Source organism: Argiope bruennichi, chromosome 9, assembly GCF_947563725.1.
Source record: "Argiope bruennichi chromosome 9, qqArgBrue1.1, whole genome shotgun sequence".
Classification (NCBI taxonomy): domain Eukaryota; kingdom Metazoa; phylum Arthropoda; class Arachnida; order Araneae; family Araneidae; genus Argiope; species Argiope bruennichi.
Window position 1 is genome coordinate 14,540,509 of NC_079159.1, and position 23,024 is coordinate 14,563,532.

At 31.9% G+C, this 23,024-nt stretch overlaps 1 protein-coding gene and 2 non-coding genes across 4 annotated transcripts in view; 2 read left to right on the plus strand and 1 right to left on the minus strand.

Annotated features, from left to right (window-relative positions):
- LOC129984748 (uncharacterized) overlaps positions 1-23,024 on the minus strand; it is a 143,824-nt gene that overhangs the window by 59,703 nt on the left and 61,097 nt on the right. For both annotated transcript variants that reach the window (XM_056094698.1, XM_056094697.1), the window contains exon 3: positions 19,259-19,473. In XM_056094698.1, the coding sequence (XP_055950673.1) occupies positions 19,259-19,473 (215 nt within the window). The remainder of the gene's footprint in view (positions 1-19,258; positions 19,474-23,024) is intronic.
- Trnag-gcc (transfer RNA glycine (anticodon GCC)) lies at positions 3,217-3,287 on the plus strand. The gene has a single exon. It is a non-coding gene; the product is annotated as a tRNA-Gly (tRNA).
- Trnag-gcc (transfer RNA glycine (anticodon GCC)) lies at positions 11,101-11,171 on the plus strand. The gene has a single exon. It is a non-coding gene; the product is annotated as a tRNA-Gly (tRNA).

Here is a 23,024-nt window from a genome sequence, read left to right on the forward strand (position 1 = left end):
ACCATGCCGGAAGCATCTCATCCTCATTTCGAGGTCCCCCCCCCCGAGGGACTTCACAAGCTCAGTAATATTTTCCTCTTTTTTGTGATCAATGCTTGATATTTTAAAGATACTTTTACATTTATAAATTCAAAAAAGTTGTAATTTTTATTGACACGAAATAATTTCTTTTGACATCATCATGATATGATGGAATTTTCACCATAATTATATACAGGTTGCTCATAGTAAATAAAATAAATGAACTAATGAAAGCTAATTTCTAAACCACTGGGAGAAGGTGTATGCTTATTGGAGAAAAGAATTAATCAGTTTAAAAAAAATTATATGTATTGTTTGAGCCATTGAAAAAAAGTTATGAAATCGAAATTTTTATACAATTACTGTTGAGTCATAACTGTAAGACTTAAGCTTCTTGACTTAATTACATTTTAAATAATAAAAACTCTTTCTCCTATGATTAACACTTACCAAATTAGGAAATTTTAAAAATCACTATTTTAGTCCATTTTAACAGCTCAATCACTTGATTTTCAGAGCATTCTTAATAGGTCGTATACAGCTGATAGTAAATACCCTCTCTTTATATTTCTGTTCATCAATTTTAAAATAATTAATTGATAGTTTTAAAAACTTTATCAGTTTTGGAATTTGTGGATTGAAAGTTCATATACCCCATAACAAATTTTATCCTCGTCGTCGTGTTTATCTGTTGGCTGGAGGCAAGATATTTAAATTATTATTTGAATGAATTTGATATATAATTATTTCTGTGGTATTTACATTACTGCATTCTTTTCCCTTAAATGTCATCTATAGTGTAGGCATAAAATTACCCAACGTTGCAAAAAAAAAAAAAAAAAAAAAAAAAAAAAAATGAAATTTAAGATTACAAATTGCAAGTTATTGTGCGAGAACATTATTATTTTTTAAGTCATTATTTGTCTTAATTCATTTAAGGCACTAACCAGTTTAAACCGGTTTGAAACAATCACGGGACTTCTCTGTCGGTCTCTATCTCTTTCTCTCTCTCTCTCTCTTTATATATATATATATATATATATATATATATATATATATATATATATATATATATATATATATATATATATATACAGATATAGATGTATTTCATTTTCAATTTTTCTAGCTGGCAAACAAAGTTTTGGAGTTGAGGTGAAATAACAACTATGATGTCATAGTTCTACGTCAACCTTTTAAAAACGCACCTGCTTTCAAAGAAGCATGCAGAATAATAATGCAATACTGGTAAAAGCAGGTAAAAATACATGCGATTAAAAGATGATGATGATGAAAATTGCCATTTCTGCTTTATTCATTGCCTACGCGATTTCGAGCTTTAAAACCCCCTAACCAAAACAGCATATGTTTTCACATGATAAAAAATAATCTTTTTGTGCATTAAACATTTTAAATTTTAATAATTAGTCCTGCATTTACAGTTTTTGCAAATATTCATTCCAGATGTAAAAACACAAGTTCTGCCTCTTATATGCAATCCAGAATTTATCTCTTATTTCTTACCAGCCACTTTTGGCAACAAGTTGGTTCACTGGGAATATTGTTTATATTTAATTTCAATCTTCTTAAACATGATCCGTCAACAAATTATTTTTAAATATTAAATTGTTTTATATTGATAATGTTCGGACTTGCACTATGCAAACACTAACAACGATAATGGATAGGTCAGTGGGTTCTCGCTTCTGTTGAGGGTACTTTTATGGTTTTGGATTGATCTGCTTTCCCTTCTATAGCCGAGACATACTTTCTGCGTACGGGATTGTGTTATGCCCAGTAGCGGATTTCCAGTTAGTAGCTATTGTGGTGGTAACATTATAAGCCAGTTAACAACTTCCGGAGAAGAGTGTACACTTTTGTCTAGTGGCTTTGTTACTCGGCTACGAACCTTAACGTTGCAAGTTCGAACCTCAACCCGCACATTGGTGACCCTGGTTCTGAACAACCGCATCCTTCGTTCTGCTGTCGTGGCTCCATCTACCGGCAGCAACCACTCACACACGCTCGCCGTCGCCCGCCATAACACTTGGCGCGATATCAACGTTCGTCGCTCGCCATAACGCCTGGCGCGATAATCACGTTCGTCGCTCGCCATAACTGGCGCGATAAACTCTACCGACTCACTGGTGGGGGACTATTGTGGTGGTAACATTATAAGCCAGTTAACAACTTCCGGAGAAGAGTGTACACTTTTGTCTAGTGGCTTTGTTACTCGGCTACGAACCTTAACGTTGCAAGTTCGAACCTCAACCTGCACACTACCTAAGATCTCTAGGCAGAAAAGCAGGTCAATCAAAAATTTATAATTATAAAATTGTTAAGAAAATAAATTTGTAAAATATACAAATAATAATTTTTGATTTGTTTTGAAATACAAGACATATGAATGATGAAGTATTAGGATAATATTAACCCTTTATCAAATGTAATTGATCAGGTTCATATACATTTCATTACTTATTTATTAGAGTATTTATAAAATCAATCACGTGGTTCACTAATACTGGGTACAAAAGTGGGTACTGTGAAGTCTGGAATCCTAATAGGTGAATGTTAACGGCAGATATTTACGAAGTCAATGAAATAAAAGTACTAAAAGAAATTATTAATGTGTCAAGATTGTGCTGAAATGTGAAATTAAATTGACCATCTCATTAAACTCACACGTTTTACTGCCTAGACCCACAAAAAGCTTAAATACGCCCCTGTTATTACTAAACGCCCTGTAATTATACTCTTTTAACACCTGTTAGATTTTCTGAAGGCCTTATAATATTGCAAAGATATAGTTTTTTTTGGGGGGGGGAGTATATTAAGCTAATAGGTTTGTTCATGATGTTCTTAATACTCTATGCTTATGTGATTATCGCAACGACGATTATATATTTTAAATCTAAATGTCTATGTAGGACGAGAATAACTCTTTTGTGATTTATAATTTCATTGCTGAATTTTGATAGGATAATTTTACTATCAACGCATATACCCTTCTTATCTGTTATGAGCTGTTCTTAAAAGTGACGCTTCGATTATTAGTATGGGGCAAAGATCAAGTAACTATATAGGTTAAATCCTCATCTTCGAGGGAACTGAATAGATATTCTCCACGAGAGATCTTAAATGTGGGTCATCTTATTCATGGTTTTAAAAACAAACTGGGAACGATACTTCGAGGCATCGGTGGTTCAGTGGTAGAATGCTCGCCTGCCACGCGGGCGGCCCGGGTTCGATTCCCGGCCGATGCAAGATTCATCTACTTTTTTATTCTATACAGGGCTATTTTTACTTTCACAGGAAATTCAATTCTTAATATAGCTTTATAATTGGAAAGTTTTTACATTTGTTTTCTGCTGGAGGAGGGGGGGGGGGAGGCTGCACGAATGATTAAAATCCAGCATTTCCAATGATTACTATTATAAAACTAAATTATTTTGTTTTTTATTTTTTAAATATTATAATATACATTTGAATATTTCTTCAAGAATGTGTATACATTTGAATATATTGTTACGAATCTTTGATGCTGCTTCCCAGCATAATTGGTTCCATCATCAGAAAGAATGTTTTACAGTCATCTGTATTGGACGGAGTCCGGGTGTCGCGTCGGAGGTCCCGGAGCTTGGTGACGAATTTGGCGACGTTGGTGCTAAAATAGATTATACCCGAAACATCGAGAATTTTCCCGATTTGTCCAGTAGGAACCGAGATACGCCTCGAAAGTTCCTGATTGGTAGAGAGGCTTCTAGCCCCGCCTCCTGAGACCTATAAAAGGAGGCAGTCTGCAGCTGCCAGGAGGTAGTTGGAATCGAAGGTGAAGAACGAGTCTTCCAGAGATTAGCAGAGCAGCGACGGAGTGAAGCTAGTGCTGAACTAAGCTGTGCGCTACTGTCTGCAGTAGAGTCTTGTTGTGTGCACGTCTCGGCTGAAGATAATTGTCTTCTCTGTGCTGTATATAGTTATCGTCTTTGTGCTGTCCTGTGTGTCTTCGTGTAAATAAACGTCGTTGTTCTCCACACCATATAACTTCCACTATCCAAACGAACCCGGAAATTTCGTAACAATATGTATTTGTGTAATATCCACCAACCCAAAATAGGATTGGTTATGTCTCATTGCACTTGTTGATAGCCAATCCCGATTACGTAGGTCGTGTCTTAATTAAATTGCCATTTTATTTTTTCAAGAAGAATCAAAAAGTAAAATACAAGTCTGTGGAACGTGGTGAAATAAAATTTTATAAATTAGTTCATTCTTCCGGAATCTTAATATTAAAATCTTAAATTAAAATAAATTACCGTAATTAATTGTGCCTGTTTTTTGGTATTTTGAAAATGATATTGGCATCACAATTTATCACCGTATTTGCAGGAGAATTATTCCAAAAATTTTAAATAATCTTTTTTTTTTTTTGTAAATTTGCTGAGTTTATCCGTCATATCAGAATCCATCGAAGAACTAAATTATGCAGATATTAAGAAGAACTCTTCATATGAATAAATGTTAATTTAACTAAGTATGAATGTATGCATGTTTGTATGTTCCACATTTATTATTTAAGGCAGTGTAGAGAGTACTAAAAATTATGAAAGTGCAGTATTCAATTAATTATAAATTAACCGAAGTTCTACTGTTTTTTAACAATAATTACGGAAATATTTTTATGCCATCTTAATACTAAAAATATTACCTTTTCAATTATACTAATTTTATTGAAACCTACTGCATAGATGAAAACGATTTTTTTTATCATGTAAGAATATTATTATTTTTAAGTCATTATTTTTCTTCATTAATTTAACCCTATGAGCCCTAACTCGCCCGACATCGCCCCTCACAACAGGGGCCTGACTCAGGCGCTCTGAGGTGGTTAGATGAATTTAAGGGGTGAAAGGTATTGCGATATATACCATATGTTCGCTATGAGATCCGCTAATCTTGACATTGATTGATGAACGGCTTTTCAAGTGTGCTATGCCTGCGAAGGAAAAGGACACGTTCGATAGTAACTAAGGGGATGAAACATTATTATTCAATTAAGAAGAACTAAATTTAAGGATTGGATTTTTTAAAATATTTTATTGTGATTTCCATGAGTTTTTCAGGTTTTTTTTATGCATATCAAGATTTTTAATATGTTAAATATATAAAAAATTATTGCCTTCCTCTTCATTTATTTTTATTGACACTGATTGTTCAAATATTTTTTCGAAATCGGTTTTCTCATTTTTTTTTCTGATACTTTATTCAATTACAAATCAATTTTTCTAAATTTATAGCATTACCAAAAAACCCGAATTAGATATAAAATTCAAATGTCGTAACTCACTGTTTCTTTCCTCACTTTTTTACAATTAGTACATTTTAGAAAAATATGATGACTGCTAATTAAAGTCAATTGCAGTATAAAATTTAGAAAAAAAAAAGTAAAGTTTGATGCATTCAGTTTTAATTTTGAAGGTTCTTCTGTGAAAATAAATGAAAAAATGACGAAACAATTGATAAATGTCTACATGCGTGCGAAACGTACAAATAATCATAACATATTTATTACCTTATTTGTCAAAAACTCAGTTTTATACAAATACAGAAATCTTGCTGTTTGGAACAAAATTTATTATTTTTAATTATGAAATTAAATAGAGAATATTAATTTTAATTCAGAGACCAATTTGAATTGCTGTAAAAATTCTATAAGAATTTGTTATAGAATTTTTTTTATGAGAGTAAATAAAATAATCATTGGAGGAATGGAGAACGATAATTTTTTTTCAATGAAATATCACCATAGCACTCCCCCGCCTCCCTCTAATTATGTACTTTAACTACTAATATGAAAATACATTTTCTTTTCTTTTTTTCTGAAGAAGCAAAAGAAGACAGAATTGTGCTAAGATACTCATCGCAATCATGTTTACTGGAATTAAATATACAATGCGGAAAGGAGGAGATTTTAACAAACTGCATTCTATATTACTGCTGATATTTGGTAATTATAATGTTTTAAATTTTGTATTGACAAAATAATTTTACATTATTTTGGCAAAATAATGAATTTTTACAATACGTTTTTTTTTAACCTTTTCATTTGATTCCTTTCAGTTTTTAGAGCCACCAACACTTTATTTAATATTGCACTATATCTACGAAATTTATAAAAATATTATTGTTAACTTGGAAATCAAATAAAAGCATGGGCAATTTTACTTTAATAAATAAGTAAATTTTAATTATTTTATTACTAATTATAAAATAAAAACAAGCTTGGATTTTCAAGTTTATTGTTGCTAAAATAGTTTCCCATTCTTTGAAGATTTCATAATAATTTTCATATGCTTTATATAAAGGTTTAAAATAATAATAAACAGCAATTCTAAACTACGAACTTAAAATCCCAACTTTATTTTTATTATTATATGTTTTCATACCTCATAAATAAGAAAATGCAATTTTGAAAAAAAAATATCCGAAGGAGATTCGAAGATAATAATATTTAATGTTTAATTACTTTATCCTTATTTTATTTTTAAAATAAGGATCTTAATAATTTTATAGCAACAATAAAATGCAAATTTAAAAAAATGCACCCAAAATCGTCGAAAGACGTGTGAGTTTAAATTCAGAAACAATACGCTTCCTTTAAACGATAACCCCGTGGGGGTAAAAACTGACCACGCATTTCAATTATAGCTCAGTAGGTGTCCCTCTTCTGCTATTTCTCTGAAGAAAAAGACGATTTCATTTTGCTTTTGTCCACGAAAAACGGGTCAGGACTTTGAGGCACTGGAATTCTCACGCTTACCGGGCTCATAGAGTTGAATCATTAACTAGTTTAAACCGGTTTGAAACAATCACGAGACTTCTCTATCAGTCTCTCTCTCTTTATATATATATATATATATATATATATATATATATATATATATATATATATATATATATATTTAAAATTTTTCTAGTTAGCAAACAAAGTTTTGGAGCTCGATCGATTTTGAGCTGGAAAAAAAAAAAAAAAACCTCATCGTTTTTCTAAATATCGAAGCATGCGTAATCTGATAATATCTGATTGTTTCAAACCGGTTTAAACTGGTTAATGTCTTAAATTAATTAAGACAATTCGTAAGAATTCAGAGAATTTGCCTCAATAATTTAGAAATCTGCATTATTTTCTAATAACCCTGAAAGCGAAAAATGGATGCTTCAAAAGCGATAAATCGATCGCTAATTTGTTGCCAACGCATTTTGAGGCTTCAAAAACATCAAACCAAAACAACATCATGTTCTCACATAATAATAAAAGAATTTGGTATATAACAAAATAGGTTTTAAATTAAAAATATAGACGAAATAAATCGCGAGGAAAATAATGGATATATCAGCAAGTTTGTTAAAAAATTAATTAGAAAATAAAGCAGGAATGACTTTTTTCACCATTTAGAAATTCGTATATTCGTACTAAATATACGAATTTCAATATATACACGAATTTACGAATTTCAATATATATCGAATATACGAATTTCAATATGTATTCATTATACGAATTTCAATATATTGTTACGAAATTTCCGGGGTTCGTTTGGATAGTGGGGATTATATAGTGTGGAGAACACTCAATCAGCAGGCGGCAGTAGAAAATGAAACAACGATGTTTATTTACACGAAGACACACAGGACAGCACAAAGACGACAACTATATACAGCACAGAAGACGATTATCTTCAGCCGAGACGTGCAGCATACAACAGTATACACAGCGGCTCTACTCCGTCGCTGCTCCGCTAGTCCCTGGAAGACGAGTTCTTCACTGTCGCTTCCGACTACTCATCGACTCCACTGGTTCGCAACCCAATTCACCACTGCCCGGCAGCTGCGGTTGCTTCCTTTTATAGGTCTCAGGAGGCGGGGCTAGAAGCCTCTCAACCAATCAGGAACGTTCGAGGTGTATCTCCGTTCCTACTCGACGGATCGGGAAAATTCTCGATGTTTCGGGTATAATCTATTTTGGCGCCAAAGTCGCCAAATGGTCGTCAAGTTTGTCGCCAAGCTCTGGGACCTCCTATGGAACCGACCATGCTGGGAAGCGGCCTCACAGATTCGTAACAATATATTTAATATAAGAATTTTAATATATTCGTATTGAATATACGAATTTTTATTTCACCATTTAAAAATTCGTATAGTCGTATTGAATTTATTAAGTTTATTAAGAAACTGATTTTTTAAATTTGTCCTATTGTCGATTCCTTGTGTGATTCAGAATTAAATTTATAAAATTTTAGTCATCTTTATCATGCGTTTCATAGCTCTCAGTAACCGAATCTGTGCCATATAGTAATTATTAATTTTAATGAATTATAATTTTGCTGTAGGAATTTCGTTGCAAGTCTGTCTTTTGTTCAGGCTACCCTTATATTTACCAATATAAATAAATGGTTAGGTGAAGAAAAAGTGCGAGCCAGCAATTCTCAATGGCAGATTTTTCAGTTTTAAATGTGAACAGTTAACTGTTCCCAGTTCTCATTAGATGTTAAAATATAGCTGGAGCTTATCAAGGGGTCTGGGATGGTTTCACTAAAAGTTTAGATTTACATTAATCAAACTGATTCATGAAAGAAAGAAATTATGAATGTTTGCATTTACAAGGTTTTCTTTTTTTTCTTTTTTTTTTTTTTAATTTTTGAAAACGTTTTTTTAAAAAAACTTTTTGGTAAAATTTAAAAAAAGGTTTGAACCTTTCGTCTCAAATATTCATAGCATGATATAGCAATATTTTCAACTTGATTTGTTTATTTTAAATGAGAAATTTCCATGGTGATGGCTCTTCTTTGCTCCTTTAGTAGGTAAAATAACGGTGACGGGATATCGGCGAGCTCCTATGGAGAGGTGAGGTTATACCATGGACGGGGATTGACATTAGTTCCCGGCAGAATGTTAGCACGACTCATTCAGTTCTCTCAGAACACATAACAGGATGGAAGTTTCTGTTTGAGGTTTTCTTTGTTTTAAAATTTATTTTTAATTATATAGGAGCAATAACGCCCACTCAAAAAAAATGTATTTAATATCGTGGCAACATGCATCAGTATATAATCTAACTTCTAAAACTATGAAATGTGTTGTTGTAAAATGCACATATAAATATTTGCAAAAATTTATTAACTGTTTACATTTTCTTAATTATTTCGTTCACGCCTAAGGTTTTCAGAAGCACGAGACATAAATTGAATTCCTTCACGCTATGTAATCTGACTCCTTCTATTCCAAATTTCTTTTTCTTCGTCTGTTTTCGTTTTTACTTCAAAATTAGCCAAGGACCTAACTATTTCTGACGTTAAGTAATCTTTGTTTGGCGGTCCAAAAATATCCTAACCATTATTATAGTTATAACTTTTTTTTATTATCACCATTATTATAAGTTTTTTTAATTAATTTTTTTTTTAGTACAAAGAGTTTTGAACGATTTTCTTGCATCAAGCATGATACAGTTTGCAAACTGAGTGCTACTTTGTAAATATCACGTTAAAATAATGCCTAACTAGGCGAAAAACAATTACAACATTTATAAAGCGATGCTTTTAATGTTTTATATATGCTTTAAATGGATAATAAGTTTCTCATTTGTTTTTTAAACAAAGTATTCCACATAAAAAAAAAACCTTTAACGTTTGTTAAAATCTTCATAAAATACGAAATAGATTTGAAACTTAATGCTAAAATGCAAAACTGGCCATGGTTATTTTTTATATCTATTCTGTTGGTTCTAAATTTCGCTAAAAATCGCCTATAACTTTATTGAACGGATTATACTATATATTTTTTAAATGATGCTACTCGTTTGGTAATAATGCGCTATTCGTTTGTTAAAATTAATTTTGATAAATTCTCACCCACAATTCCGCGTTTAACTTTTGCTAATGTCCATTAAAATGCCCATTAAAAATTATATCATCTAAAAAAAAATGAAGGAATTTTTTTAAAAAAATAAACTATTAAGAAAAGTTGCGAAGTAATTTAAAGTCAAAAAGAGCAATTTAAAACAAGCGCATTATATATAAGATGCATTTAAACATTTCTTTATAGCTAGTTCTAAAATACTGTAACAATTTGCTTGAAACTTGTTATTAATTTTGCAATATAAGTTTCTGAAATTGTGGGATTATCTTTGACTATACCACTGTATTGTATCTATACCACTGTATTTATCTTTGACTATACCACTGTATTGTATCTATACCACTGTATTTATCTTTGACTATACCACTGTATTGTATCTATACCACTGTATTTATCTTTGACTATACCACTGTATTTATCTTTAACTGTACCACTGTATTGTATCTATACCACTGTATTTATCTTTAACTGTACCACTGTATTGTATCTATACCACTGTATTGTATCTATACCACTGTATTTATCTTTGACTATACCACTGTATTGTATCTATACCCCTGTATTGTATCTATACCCCTGTATTTATCTTTGACTATACCACTGTATTTATCTTTGACTATACCACTGTATTTATCTTTGACTATACCACTGTATTGCATGAACTTGATATCATATCTGATGCCTAGCTGGATAAAATTGGGTTACGAATTTGTTTACAATCAAATCAATGAGGAAAGAAATCAATTCCGCATTTTGACTTGATGAGATACTAAACTATTTGAAAGAAGGATTCTTTGTAAGTCCATTTGTGTTGTGCATTTAGTACATATGAAACCTGCTCGCTTAGAAAAATTTTTTGGAGAGCTTTCAAAATAAGAGAGGGACCATGCTATTTTTGGGCAATCTATATGTCCTGAATAACATATATTTTCAAATGAAAGAAAAGAATTTGCTGCATCGTTTCGAATATTCCATTGGTCTAATAAAATTTAGCAATAAACAAGTCACGCTTCGCTTAACAGAATGGGGCAAAGGTGACAGCGCTCAACAGGTAAGTCGTTGATTTTAAGACAGTTGTGTAAATAGATGTTCTGTACGAACCATCCTGAAAGTCGGTCGTCTTTGATTATAGTTTTGAAAAGAAGTTGAAAAGCATGTTTTGAAGCATCGGTGGTTCAGTGGTAGAATGCTCGCCTGCCACGCGGGCGGCCCGGGTTCGATTCCCGGCCGATGCAAGTTTTATTTTTCATTAAAAATGACTGTCGACTTTCGTCAAAAATTTCATGTTTAATATTTATTATTTTAATAATTGAACCTTTTACAATTTATTTCATTTTTCTCTATTCAGTATTTATAAACATGGAAGAAAATGCGACGCTACCTGAGTTGTCGAAGCATCGTTTCAGCATTGGAGACATGAAGCTTTACTCCATAAAAAGCATATTTTAATTATTTGTGCACAAGTAATTAGCAATTAATTGCTTATTCATTTGCAATTCCTTGGCATCTAAAGACGATACAAAACGAAGGAATTCGTCTTGAAATCACAATGTGAAATGAAACGAAATGTGAAAAGTAATTAAATAAATTTTCAATATCTTGCATTATGTCTTTGTTAAATTGCATCGCAATTTTGGACAGAAATCCAGTCTTTTGGGACTTACTAATATGAGAAAAAAAAATGAATTAATATTTTTTGCTAAATTTATAATTTAGGAAATACGATAAAAAAAAAAAACCCACCCTAAATATTAATCAATGAAAGTTATACTGAAAACATTGCGAAGTCTAAATATTTATACAATCACCGTTCCGATGAGTCATATTTAACAAAATATACTTGAAAAACTGTTAAAATTTCTACGATTAAAATTGATTGAGTTATGAAATTTTAAAAATCCCTATTTTAGACCATTTTAGGAGTTGAATCATATGGCTTCCAGAACAATTTTTAGGATTTGTATGAAGCTGATAATACTCTGCCTTTGTATTTCTGTTTATCTACTCTAATTAGCATGCGAAAATAGTTTGTTTGGCAGTTTGATAAACTTTATTAATGTAGGAGGTTGAAGACTGAGACTCCAAACAGATTTCGTCCTCGTTGTCGTGTTTATCTACTGGCGAAGGAAAGATTATTTAAATTCTTGCTGTGAACTAATTTAAAATATTAAATATTTTTGAGCTATTTAAATTATTGCATTCCTTTAACTTAATAGTCTTATATACAGGGTGTCTCAAAAACCTGGACGGCGGCTTTTATTCCTTACATATTGATCGTAGACATATACTGTAAATTACAAAGTTGCTTGTAAAAAGTTGTATATATATATATATATATATATATATATATATATATATATATATATATATATATAAATTTTAATTTAATTAATTTCACAGATTTTATCTTAATTTAGCCTATCGTAACTTCATTCTAAAATATTCTCTTATTTCGTGATCCAATTCCACTTTCGGTTTAATTAATTCCTTTGTAAAAATAATGCGCCATCAGTACTACGTATCAAATGAAAGTGATCCCTTCGGTGCCCTTGAAAAGGCGTGAAAGGTCACCACACGTTTGAATTGGCGCGTGGCCGGAAATTCTTTCTTATATAAGACTACTGATCATTTGTTCGGCCCTTTTTTGCTCTTTCCTACTTCTGCTTTTGTGGCGCTCTGCGTCTGCTTGTAAATAAATTGCTTGCCCGAGATGGATATTAAAGATAATTAAAAATACAACGTCTCGTCTATGTCTTCAAACCTGCACTCTGCTTCAACCAAAATAATGCCACACACACACACACACACACATGATATCCTAACTTTCGAAAAAGAATCCTTTTGTTGCGCTTGAAGCATTAAAATCTTTAATAACTAGTACTGTATTTATAATGCTGGCTCAAAATACAGAACAATTATAATAAGAAGAAAGACAGAAAAGATTGTGCGATTTCTTTTTTTAGCTTCTGAAATGAATCGATTTCGGTGTCAATTCTTCTAAAACTGAAAAACTATCGCGAATCTATCCCATGATTCGTCATTTTTATGCTTTCGTAAAGCACTTATGTTGAAAGCGTACAATCGCGAATATAAGTACATCAGAAAAATACAACAGAAAATGCAAAATGCGGCATTTCATGGAAAGATTGCTAAAAAAATTCAATAAAAGTACTTGCACGACTTCAGCAACAGCGTGCTACTTGTTATTCATTTTTTAAGTTGGACATCTTTTTTTTTTTCAATCAGTTTTTGTTGTGAATGTTTAGATTGAAAATCGTCTGCAGAGAGCAATACCATTTCATTCAGTGAATGGGGGAATTTTATGACTCTATTCGAAATTTCTATTGTTCTATTTTTGCAAATGTTGAGTAACATGCAGAGTTCAGAATTCTATTTTGAAAAATATTTCAATTTTCTTCGGGAAGGAAAAAGCAAATGATTCGCAATTTAACTTTGTCATATATTGTCATTTTACAAAAGTTACACTTTTTAAAGATGGATTTTATCTAAAATTTTATTCAAAATTCAAAAATTTAGTGCAGAGGTCACGCACAAATTATTTTTATTTATTAGTTGTGTTTTTCGTATTTTGATTACGTGCGGATAGATAGATGACCTTTTTGATGGAATTGATCCAACAAATCTGCTGTTTGGATGTCAATTCCCTGCACCAAATTCCATCAACAGCATCATCTCGCTTTTGGACTTTTCAAGGAACCAGAGGCAGAAAAGAAGCAAATGAAGGGAAAATGCGAATAACTCCCTAAAAACCACATATAAAAGTAAAAATATCAAGATAAAAAAAAAGTGAACCATTCACAAATGCACATTACTGCTATTATAGAGTATTTGGGTCATATTCCCAATATTTACAGTAAATAAATTTATATATATATAATTGATCGATCGTTTGGTTGCTTGAGCCTTATACAATTACTTACCCCTTGAAAAATTCGAATGAAATTTTTCACACATGTTCTTTAGAATTAAAAAGGATTAATTGCGCTAATAGAAATTCGACGAAATTTATCACACATGTTCCTTAGCATCTAGAAGAATTAACTGATTTAATAAAAGATTTCTACAACTCGCCTTAGGAGTTAAAATGTGGATTGAAATATTACACTTTTTTATCCAAACAAATCACCGAAAAAAAAATGTTTACGCCATTTTCAAATTTAAAAAAAAAATGCTTATACAGTCAATTTCACTGTCGAACTATTTTTCTCTGATTTTCAATTATTTTTAAAAAGTTGATATAAATATAATTTTAATCATTTAATTTTTTATCGAAATATTAAATCTATTTCATTATTTAATTATATACATAATTTGGGGCTTTTGCCAATGTTTATGTTAAGTTTCTTCTACTAACATTTTTATTTTTACTTTTACTGCATAGAGGAAAAGCAAAAGGTTTATTATCCACATGCTATCATTAACTGATGACTTTTAATGTCATTTCGATTTCTTTAACTGGCTCCATTTTGTCTCGCATTTTAGTAGTTTAAAAACATTTTTAATGCTATCACTTGGCCTATCATCTGTCTCCTTTTACTGTTTCTAATCTAATTTTAGTTCAATGAATAGGATTTTATTTCACTTGATAAGTTAATTAGTTAGGTTTTAATTTTTATAGGATTATTACATACCAAATAGCGAAGCTAATGTTGCTCTTTATCACAAAGCTTTAGAAGATTAATTAATTTATTATAATTTATTAAGTTTAAAACTCTTAAGAGATTAAATATAAGAATTCGAACAACTACTAGACATAATAGAACATATTTTTTTGTTTATCTTACGAAAAATTAGGATAAATAAACATAGAGCCGCGTAATGAGGTTTGTATCAATGCAAATTAATTGTTGATAATACTACTACTCTACTTTCGCATCTCTGCTCATCCGTTAGCTAAATTCTGAATATTTGAAATGTAATATAATATATCCCTTCATTTCTATCATCTTTCACAGAATGTAAAAATCTGGAATTAGTTTAAATGCAATACTTTTTCCATTTCTACATGCAATATTAAGTTTTCAATAACTGGAATTACATTTACAATATTATAAACTGTATGTCCTCTGTTAGAATGTCAACTTCATAAAAAGATTATAGAAACTATTCACCCTCTCACCCTCTCGAATCACTTATGATCCATTGCGACGTTGTGTTTCTTTAATTTCTTTCTGTTCGAACCGTTTAAAGTGGGGCAAATGGCAGGCAGCATAAAAGTTTATAAAGATAAAGGTAATGATTTTCATAATGAGGATTAAATTTCATAAGAGTAAAGGCGAGGATTCTAATACATTGATGAATTAAGGAAATATCAAAAAATCAGCAGAGAGGGTTGCAGAAAATAGAAACGTAAAAGAAGGGTAGAATTGCATATTGCTCGTTGCATTTTTGAGCTCTCATATTCGGACAGATGCAGCAATACTCCTTTTATATGTCCTCCTCATTTCGAATATAAAAAATAATAGTACATAAGTTCTCATTTGAGATGACAGAAAATCTATTTTGGGAGATTATTCAAAATCTCGGCTTCGAATTTTTTTGATGATTACAATACCGATATCGATACAATATCGATATTGTATATGTAAGAAAGCCAAATAAATAAATTAAAAATAAATAAATAAAAAAATATAAATAAATAAATATAAATAAATAAAAAAATATAAATAAATAAATATAAAAAAATAAATGAATAAAAATAAAAAGATTCTGCTTTTAGACAGAATCTGAAACTTTCTCTGCTTTTTTTTTTGACAATTATATATATATTTTTTTTGTCTTCGTATACACACAAAAATTCCCCATACGGAAAACGAAACTGCTAAGCATTACAAACTTTGTAAATCCCACTACATCCTACTTCCATAGTATATATTTATAGAGTGCCGGCGTCCTGGTATAGGGGTAGTGCATCTTCCCCATGATCTGAGCATCCTGGGTTCGAGTCCCGGTTTGGGCATGGTTGTTCTTCCGTTGTTTTATCTGTGAGATGTGTGAATGTGCCCTGCTGTGAAAAGGGGTTGTGCAAGCGAATGAGTGATGCGCGAGTAGCTAAGTCGTACTCTTGGCGCTACTATAAAAACAAGAGACGCTCTCCCTCAGGCTTAAATCGGCTGTCTTCGAACAGCGGGCTTGTCCGTGGCAAGGGCCGTAAGAAACAACAACAACGATATTTATAGAGTTATAACGATAGTTTATTTTAAATTAAAATATGGCCAAATGGCATGAAATTGGCATATTTTGTATTTCATACAACACTGCAGTTTTTCGTTTTAACATATGATTGGTTAATTTTCTGAATTAAAAATTTAGTGAGAGACTTTCGAAGATAATAATTAATGATCAAACGTGATTTCCCATGCATTCAATTAAATTATACAAATGAAATCCACACAAAATATTTTTTCGAAACAGCGCAATAATAGAAACATATACTTTCAATCAATAAAACAGCTTCTGCAATTGCTATGTATCTGTTTCTTCAATTATCCGGGGAACGAATCTAGAGAGTCTAATCCAATACATTTGATTATAATGATATGCTCCTGTTCACAGAGCATTGCATTTTCAGGTGTATCAAACAAACCGTTCGAAATCCTCGTCCCTATTGTCTGATCCCTATTATTATTTGCCAATTTGGTACAAGATCGTTCGCACGTGATGCGGATAAAATTTCGAATGCCACTGGCTTGGGCCGGTATCTCTTTGTTCTACAGAGTTTAATAAGGATATTTATTGGATTTCTCTCATGACTGTTAGCGAATGAGATTGGAATACAATAGAATCACTCAATCACATTAGAATATGTTTGGTGATATTAAAAAATAATGAGAAGATGTATCATTACTAAGCAATACGCCCTGGAAGCGTTCTGCTTGTTATTCCATGAACAATATTTCTTTAATTTCTTAAAATATATAATCGATAGCTGTTTCAATGATTCATGAAATTAGTGATTGTTGTATGTGACAAAAATGCTTAGTTTGCTTGTAGGCATTATTCATAAAATTCGTATTTTGTTGTGATGAGGTTGGCATCTCTGTTTCGAGGTTCTTCCACGGGTGGTAAATCGTTAGAGAGCAGAAACTAGAATTTTACGGCAGCGTTTCATAAGCCTTTTATTTTCTCGTATATCACTTAATGCAGCAACTGTAAATCGGCTCTATTTTTTCAAATAGCAATTAGATTCCAATACAGACTTTCATCTATTTGGTGATAAAACTGCATAAAGTTATTCTTGTATAAAAATGGTTTCCATACACAAGACAAAACGAATGTAATTAAATGTTTCGCTCACGGAGATTTATTCTGTACTTTGCTTTAACTCTATCAATATGGAAAGACCTTAACGAATTCAACGTCAATATAATGAAGCTACGGAGTCGAACCCTAGTCTCTATGATATCATTACCGAATTCTTCTCCTTGCTTTATGTATGATTGATTAACTACTCGTCGTGCGAGTTTTATTCGTTAGAGACGCTCGCCCTGATGTATTTGGGGGATTTACAAATAAATAAATGGATGCCTGAGAATACATGCATTTACTTAGTAATCATGAGCTAAGGTGGGTCCGTCCTCTTTCGTATAGCAATCCTTTAAGAAAGCGTGCTGTCATTGTGGTTTTTGAAGGGGTAGGGAGTTTATTTCATCTTTATTCAGAAATTTGAGTATTATGAGGTATCTAAACTCAAATAATCTTAAGAATGAGAGGATTTCTATATATACAAAATTCTAAACAATTAGTACAAGACACATATATGCATATAATGGTCTAAAAGAAGTAAAGAATACTACCTTATGCAGTTCGAGTGAATGTCCATTCTACTGCGATTAAAATTAGTGAGTCACGAAAATTTGAATATTTTTATTTTATAAATACAATATTTTTTTGACCACTATATTTACCCTCTTGAAACAGATATATCAATCAGCTCCCGCAGTTTCCTCAGAATCGATTAGTTTAAAATTTTGAAACTGTTGATTGCCCTAAAATAATAACATTCCAAACTTCATAACTCGGTTAGGTCGCAGACGATAGAAACGTTTATTTATTATTATTATTTTTTTAATATTAAAAATTGGAGTGTCAGTGATATTTTACTGAATATGAATATTTAGCACCAAAGGACTGTATAAAATTTAAAGTTCACCATTTTTTAGGATTACATTTTTTGTCTGAAAGGAAATAAATTATTATTATTTGACTCAGTATAAATCCTTCTGAAAATAAAACTAAAAATTTAATTTTATGATAAATCATAGAAATTTTTATTGAATATTTATCTGAGATATTGCATAAATTATAAAGCAATATTCTGTAGGGCACATAACACTTCAATGCTGAAAAATTCTGTTTTCTGTACTCATATTTTTTAAAAAATATATATTTGGCTTCAGCAAAAAATGCTTTCATATTAATTACATCGTATTGAAGTTCAATTTTTCTGGAAATTGAAAGGAAATGAAAGAGATCCAATGTACAATAAACAGAACGGCGCAGTGCTTTTATAATAGTATGAGTTAAATGAATATCAAAATTTAAAGCTTAAAATTATTTTTCTGAAGAAGCTATCAAGAGATCAAATTGCATGATATATTTAATTTAAAATTTTAATGAGGATTAATTTTTGCGAATCATACGATCAGTAAATTATAAATCAAAAATAAAAGTGGAGATAAAATGTATAACAGAATTTGAAAACAAGGCGATAAACGCATTATTTGCTCCTCTGGGGTAAAATCAATGTGGACTGCAAAAAGAACTGTAGTATTTTCTAGAACTACACAAGGCTACTCCGCCCCACCTAATTAAAGGGATTCAAATTAAATTCGAATAACCGGACCACCTGGACAACATTGACAGGAACTAAGGTTGAGTCCAATGGGCCGTCACCGGCCACGGTACAACCCTTCCTGCAGGGAATCATGTTCCGTCATCGGAAGGAGGTAGCCGCCCCCCCCCACAATTTCTATATTCGTACGGGTGGCGAGAACAAATCACCATACCGGAAACTTCTTATTTTCATATCTGAGAGGCCCCTTCCTCCCAGTGGGAGTGGCATTTTCTATAAACAGTGTAGGACAATTAAGTGAAAAAATGATATCATATTGGATTGAAAATGTGATGAAAAACTGATGTACAATAGAGCTCAAATGTTTACGGTATCAAATGTTTACGGTACGAGTACAAATTCACATATAACAGGGATTAAATTAACAGCGATGAAATTGTTCTCTCTCTGACACCCCCGCTCCTTAAAATTAAGAAAAAATTATTAATAGAAATAGCGACCACTTACATCTACATCCACACCGGTTTGAGGAAATGTCTTGAGTGGCGGATCGGAAGCCGGAACGTATCTGTAGAATTCTCCCATGTTCTTGTACCATTTGACGGCGTACAGTGTTTCGTTCCCCAGCTCATATCCGCACCTGAGAAGAATACTGTCCCCTGCCACGACAGGGGTCGGAACATGCAGCATACTGATCCTCAAAGGAATGTCATGTTTGGAACCTGTAATAAAAACAAAATTCTTTATAAAATGATCTTAGTCAAGTATGTGCTAGGTGTCAGCTGAAATTCTTCTATCTCACATTCATTTGTGAGGCATGACAATTGTTTTCATAAATTTGGTGTTGAGGTATAGTAAAGTGACTATACGCGACTCGATGAAATCGATTATAGCGCCATCTTAGCGCTCCTATTTTGAAAACAGTACAAGGGTCCAAGAGAGGGGGGGAGGGGGTTATCAATTATAAATTTTTGGAGCGTCTTCAATTCAGTATGAAAAGATACTGTGAGCGCAATGATACTGAGAATAAAACGAATTAAACGAGCGTGTGCTTGGTCTCGATTTCCAACACCTTTACACCAGAAAAAGAGTTAGATAACATTTGGTTATTAGCAAATATTTTATTTTCGGCTTGTACTAACGATTACGCCATCGTACTTACGTTTATTGTTCTAAAGATGATTTCTCCTGTAATCGCGCGAATTACATGTTTGGTTCTTAGCATTCTTGAGCTCAATGTGCCTTTTCTTACCATATCAAAAGCCCTCTATAATGTTGGGAGTGACTTTTTTTCCCGTATCGTGTACTATTTTTGATACAATGATATCTTATAAAACGATGGGAATTCAGCCGTTTGATATTACAGTATTGCAGTGGAAATGATGACAAATGAAAAGTCTCCAAAGATTGGGTCCGACAAAAGGAAAGATTTAATTTAAACACAATTTATTAAGAGGAAATAAAATTGAACACATGATGAACTATTTACAGATATGACGGGGAAAGCTTATAAATACATAAACGGTCATTACATGACCTGAGACCAGTACCGAATCGAACCATCTTACAAACATAATGACACGTATTTATATAATGTCTTAATTCTAAAAAATGTATATTAGCTACAGTTGCCAGGCTAAATAAATGTCAGATACGATACCGATTAAATAGTTAAATGTTTAATGTCAAGTCAAGTGATTTACTGATACTAATGACGCACAATAGCAGGTTCAAAATGCATTGCATCATTTTTCAATAAAGTACGGGAGAGAAAATAATTTGGAATTTAGAACCTTAATGCCGAAATTTCCTAACAATTTTTGACATAGGAATTCTAACTCCACTGTTTACCATCAGGTGGAGCTGTGACCGGTCTCATCGTATAGTGTTGTGACTCACGGGAGATATCTCCAGAGGCGATATCTACGATAGAGCATGGTCACTTTACTATATCTAAACACCAAATTTGTGATAATAATTATCTCCATTCTCGAGTTAATATGGAACAAAAGAGCGTTAATGGACCCCTTCATAAGTATGTCTGTATGATGAAGAGCGTCGCCTCTTAAGGCATGTGCATCAAACTCTAGAGGTCCAGCACATTTAATAAACTTAGTAGTAATAAGCGAAGTTTCCTGTCTTCGACTTTCTAACATACCAAGACAATGAAGGACCTACTTTTCGTTAATCTTTATAAATGTCTACATTCCCTGAACGTATCGCTGGCAATGAGGCAGTGCGGCATATCATTGAAAAACATAAATGGATATGCCCACATTGACTACTTGCAACAACGTAATATATTACATTTGCTGTCCCTATATGTATAACAAACGGGATAGAGCGTTGGATTCGTATCCCTTACGGTACGAGTTCGAACCCCACCGGCCGAAGATTCCCCGCGTGGTTGGTGGCTGACGCGCGTATAAATCTGTCGTGGTCACAAAGTCCTCCATGCCGAGAGTAATACCACTGAGGATACTGGATCAGAGGTGATCGTTCTCTGATTCAGATCTAAATTACGATCTGTGAATGAAATGTACGAATGAAGTCCGCCCTGTAAAAAGAGTTGTGACGTGTGTGTAGCTAAGTCGTTCTCTTGGCCCTAGTTGGCGCTACTATAAAAACAAGAGACGCTCCCCCACCGGCTTAAAATCGCTACCTTCGTAACTGCGGGCTTGTCCATGACAAGTGCCATAAGAAACGACAACATAACAAATGTACTGTTTCTGTTATATAACGAAGAAAATCAAATGTGAATGCTGAAAACCTTCTTTTCTATAGACTAGTCCTAAATTTTAATTTAAAATCTATAATTTTTATCCCCAAAAAGAATAATAAATTTTATTAATTTAAGTAGTTAAGTTTCTACTTTCTCGTATACGAAGCTAACAAAGATTTGGTATTATAATTCTCAAAAAATTTGGACTCGAAATTTTAACAAATCTTTAGAACTCTTTGTATTCGGAAAACAAAATTCTGAAATTCTCTCTGCCTATCTGTGAACACGATATCTAAAAAAGTTTTTAGCTGGATAGATGAAATGTAGTATGTCGTCTTTATACCAATTTATAATTTCTGACAAACTTTAAATGAAATATATTAACTGGAATTCTTTCTATCCGAGTTCAATTGAACACGATGCATTTTAAATATAAAGAGCTAGAGTAATAAGATTTAGAACATAATTTAACATTCTCATTGCACAAACTTATCAAATTATGAATCATATCCGTTAAAAAATAGACTATATGTTAGTCTGTACATTTACGTATGTGTAAACTCGATAGCTAAAAAAAAATGAAAAACTTATATAAATAAAATTTGGTATGTAAATCCATTTGCAGATTAATGAACAAAACTGTGCAAATTAATGATTACAAATGATCAGCAACTTTGTATATTGTTTTAATACGAATCATACTTGGCGCTCATTAGAATGAGTACTCGTTTGAAAGGCATGAATTCTGATTCTGTTTCGCACTATTCTTGCAAGAAAAAGATATTCTACGATATCTCCACGATACTGATCGATATTCCATAAATCGATTCTGAATATCGATCGATATATCGATGTTCACACAATGCCATGAAGATATCGTAGCTATGTTGTGGGCCATTTTTTATTAATAAGGACAGGAATTTATTATTTCAACCTATACTAATATGTCTGGAAATTGCATACTCCGACAATTTTCATTTGCAGTATATACTAGTATAATTTGTTTTTATTGCAGTATAAGTATTCTAATATTTTACGTAAGAATACTTGGTCACAGCTTTTAAAATTAAAATTTCATTTATTATACGTAGTTTATAATTGTTTACAGTGTTCTGTTAGAAAAGTAGACAAAAAACGCGAGACTAACCGTTAATGATCGTTTCATCTCTGACTCGCAGATTAAGTTATTTATTAGTTTTTCTTTCAGTACATTTTTTTTTTATTCTAATTGTCCCGCGTACTGCATGGCAAGATTTGCCCAAATAATAATAATAAAAAAAAAACGTACTTTTATAACAGAAATTAATGGCTCCGAAGCATTAAAAAAAACACGGCTAGGAAAAAAATAAAACTTAAAAAAAAAAAAAAGGGAAAAGGAAAAAAAGAAGTCAATCTGAATGGCAAGTAGGGTCAAAGACCAAGGGGTGAAAAGTCCAGTCGTTATTCTCTCTTACTGTAGAAAAAGAAAAAGAAAAAAAAGTAAAATACAAGTTCTTTCTTTCTGGAAAGTTGGCTTATTACTGTCTAAAATCTTTGGAAGTTATAAGCAGT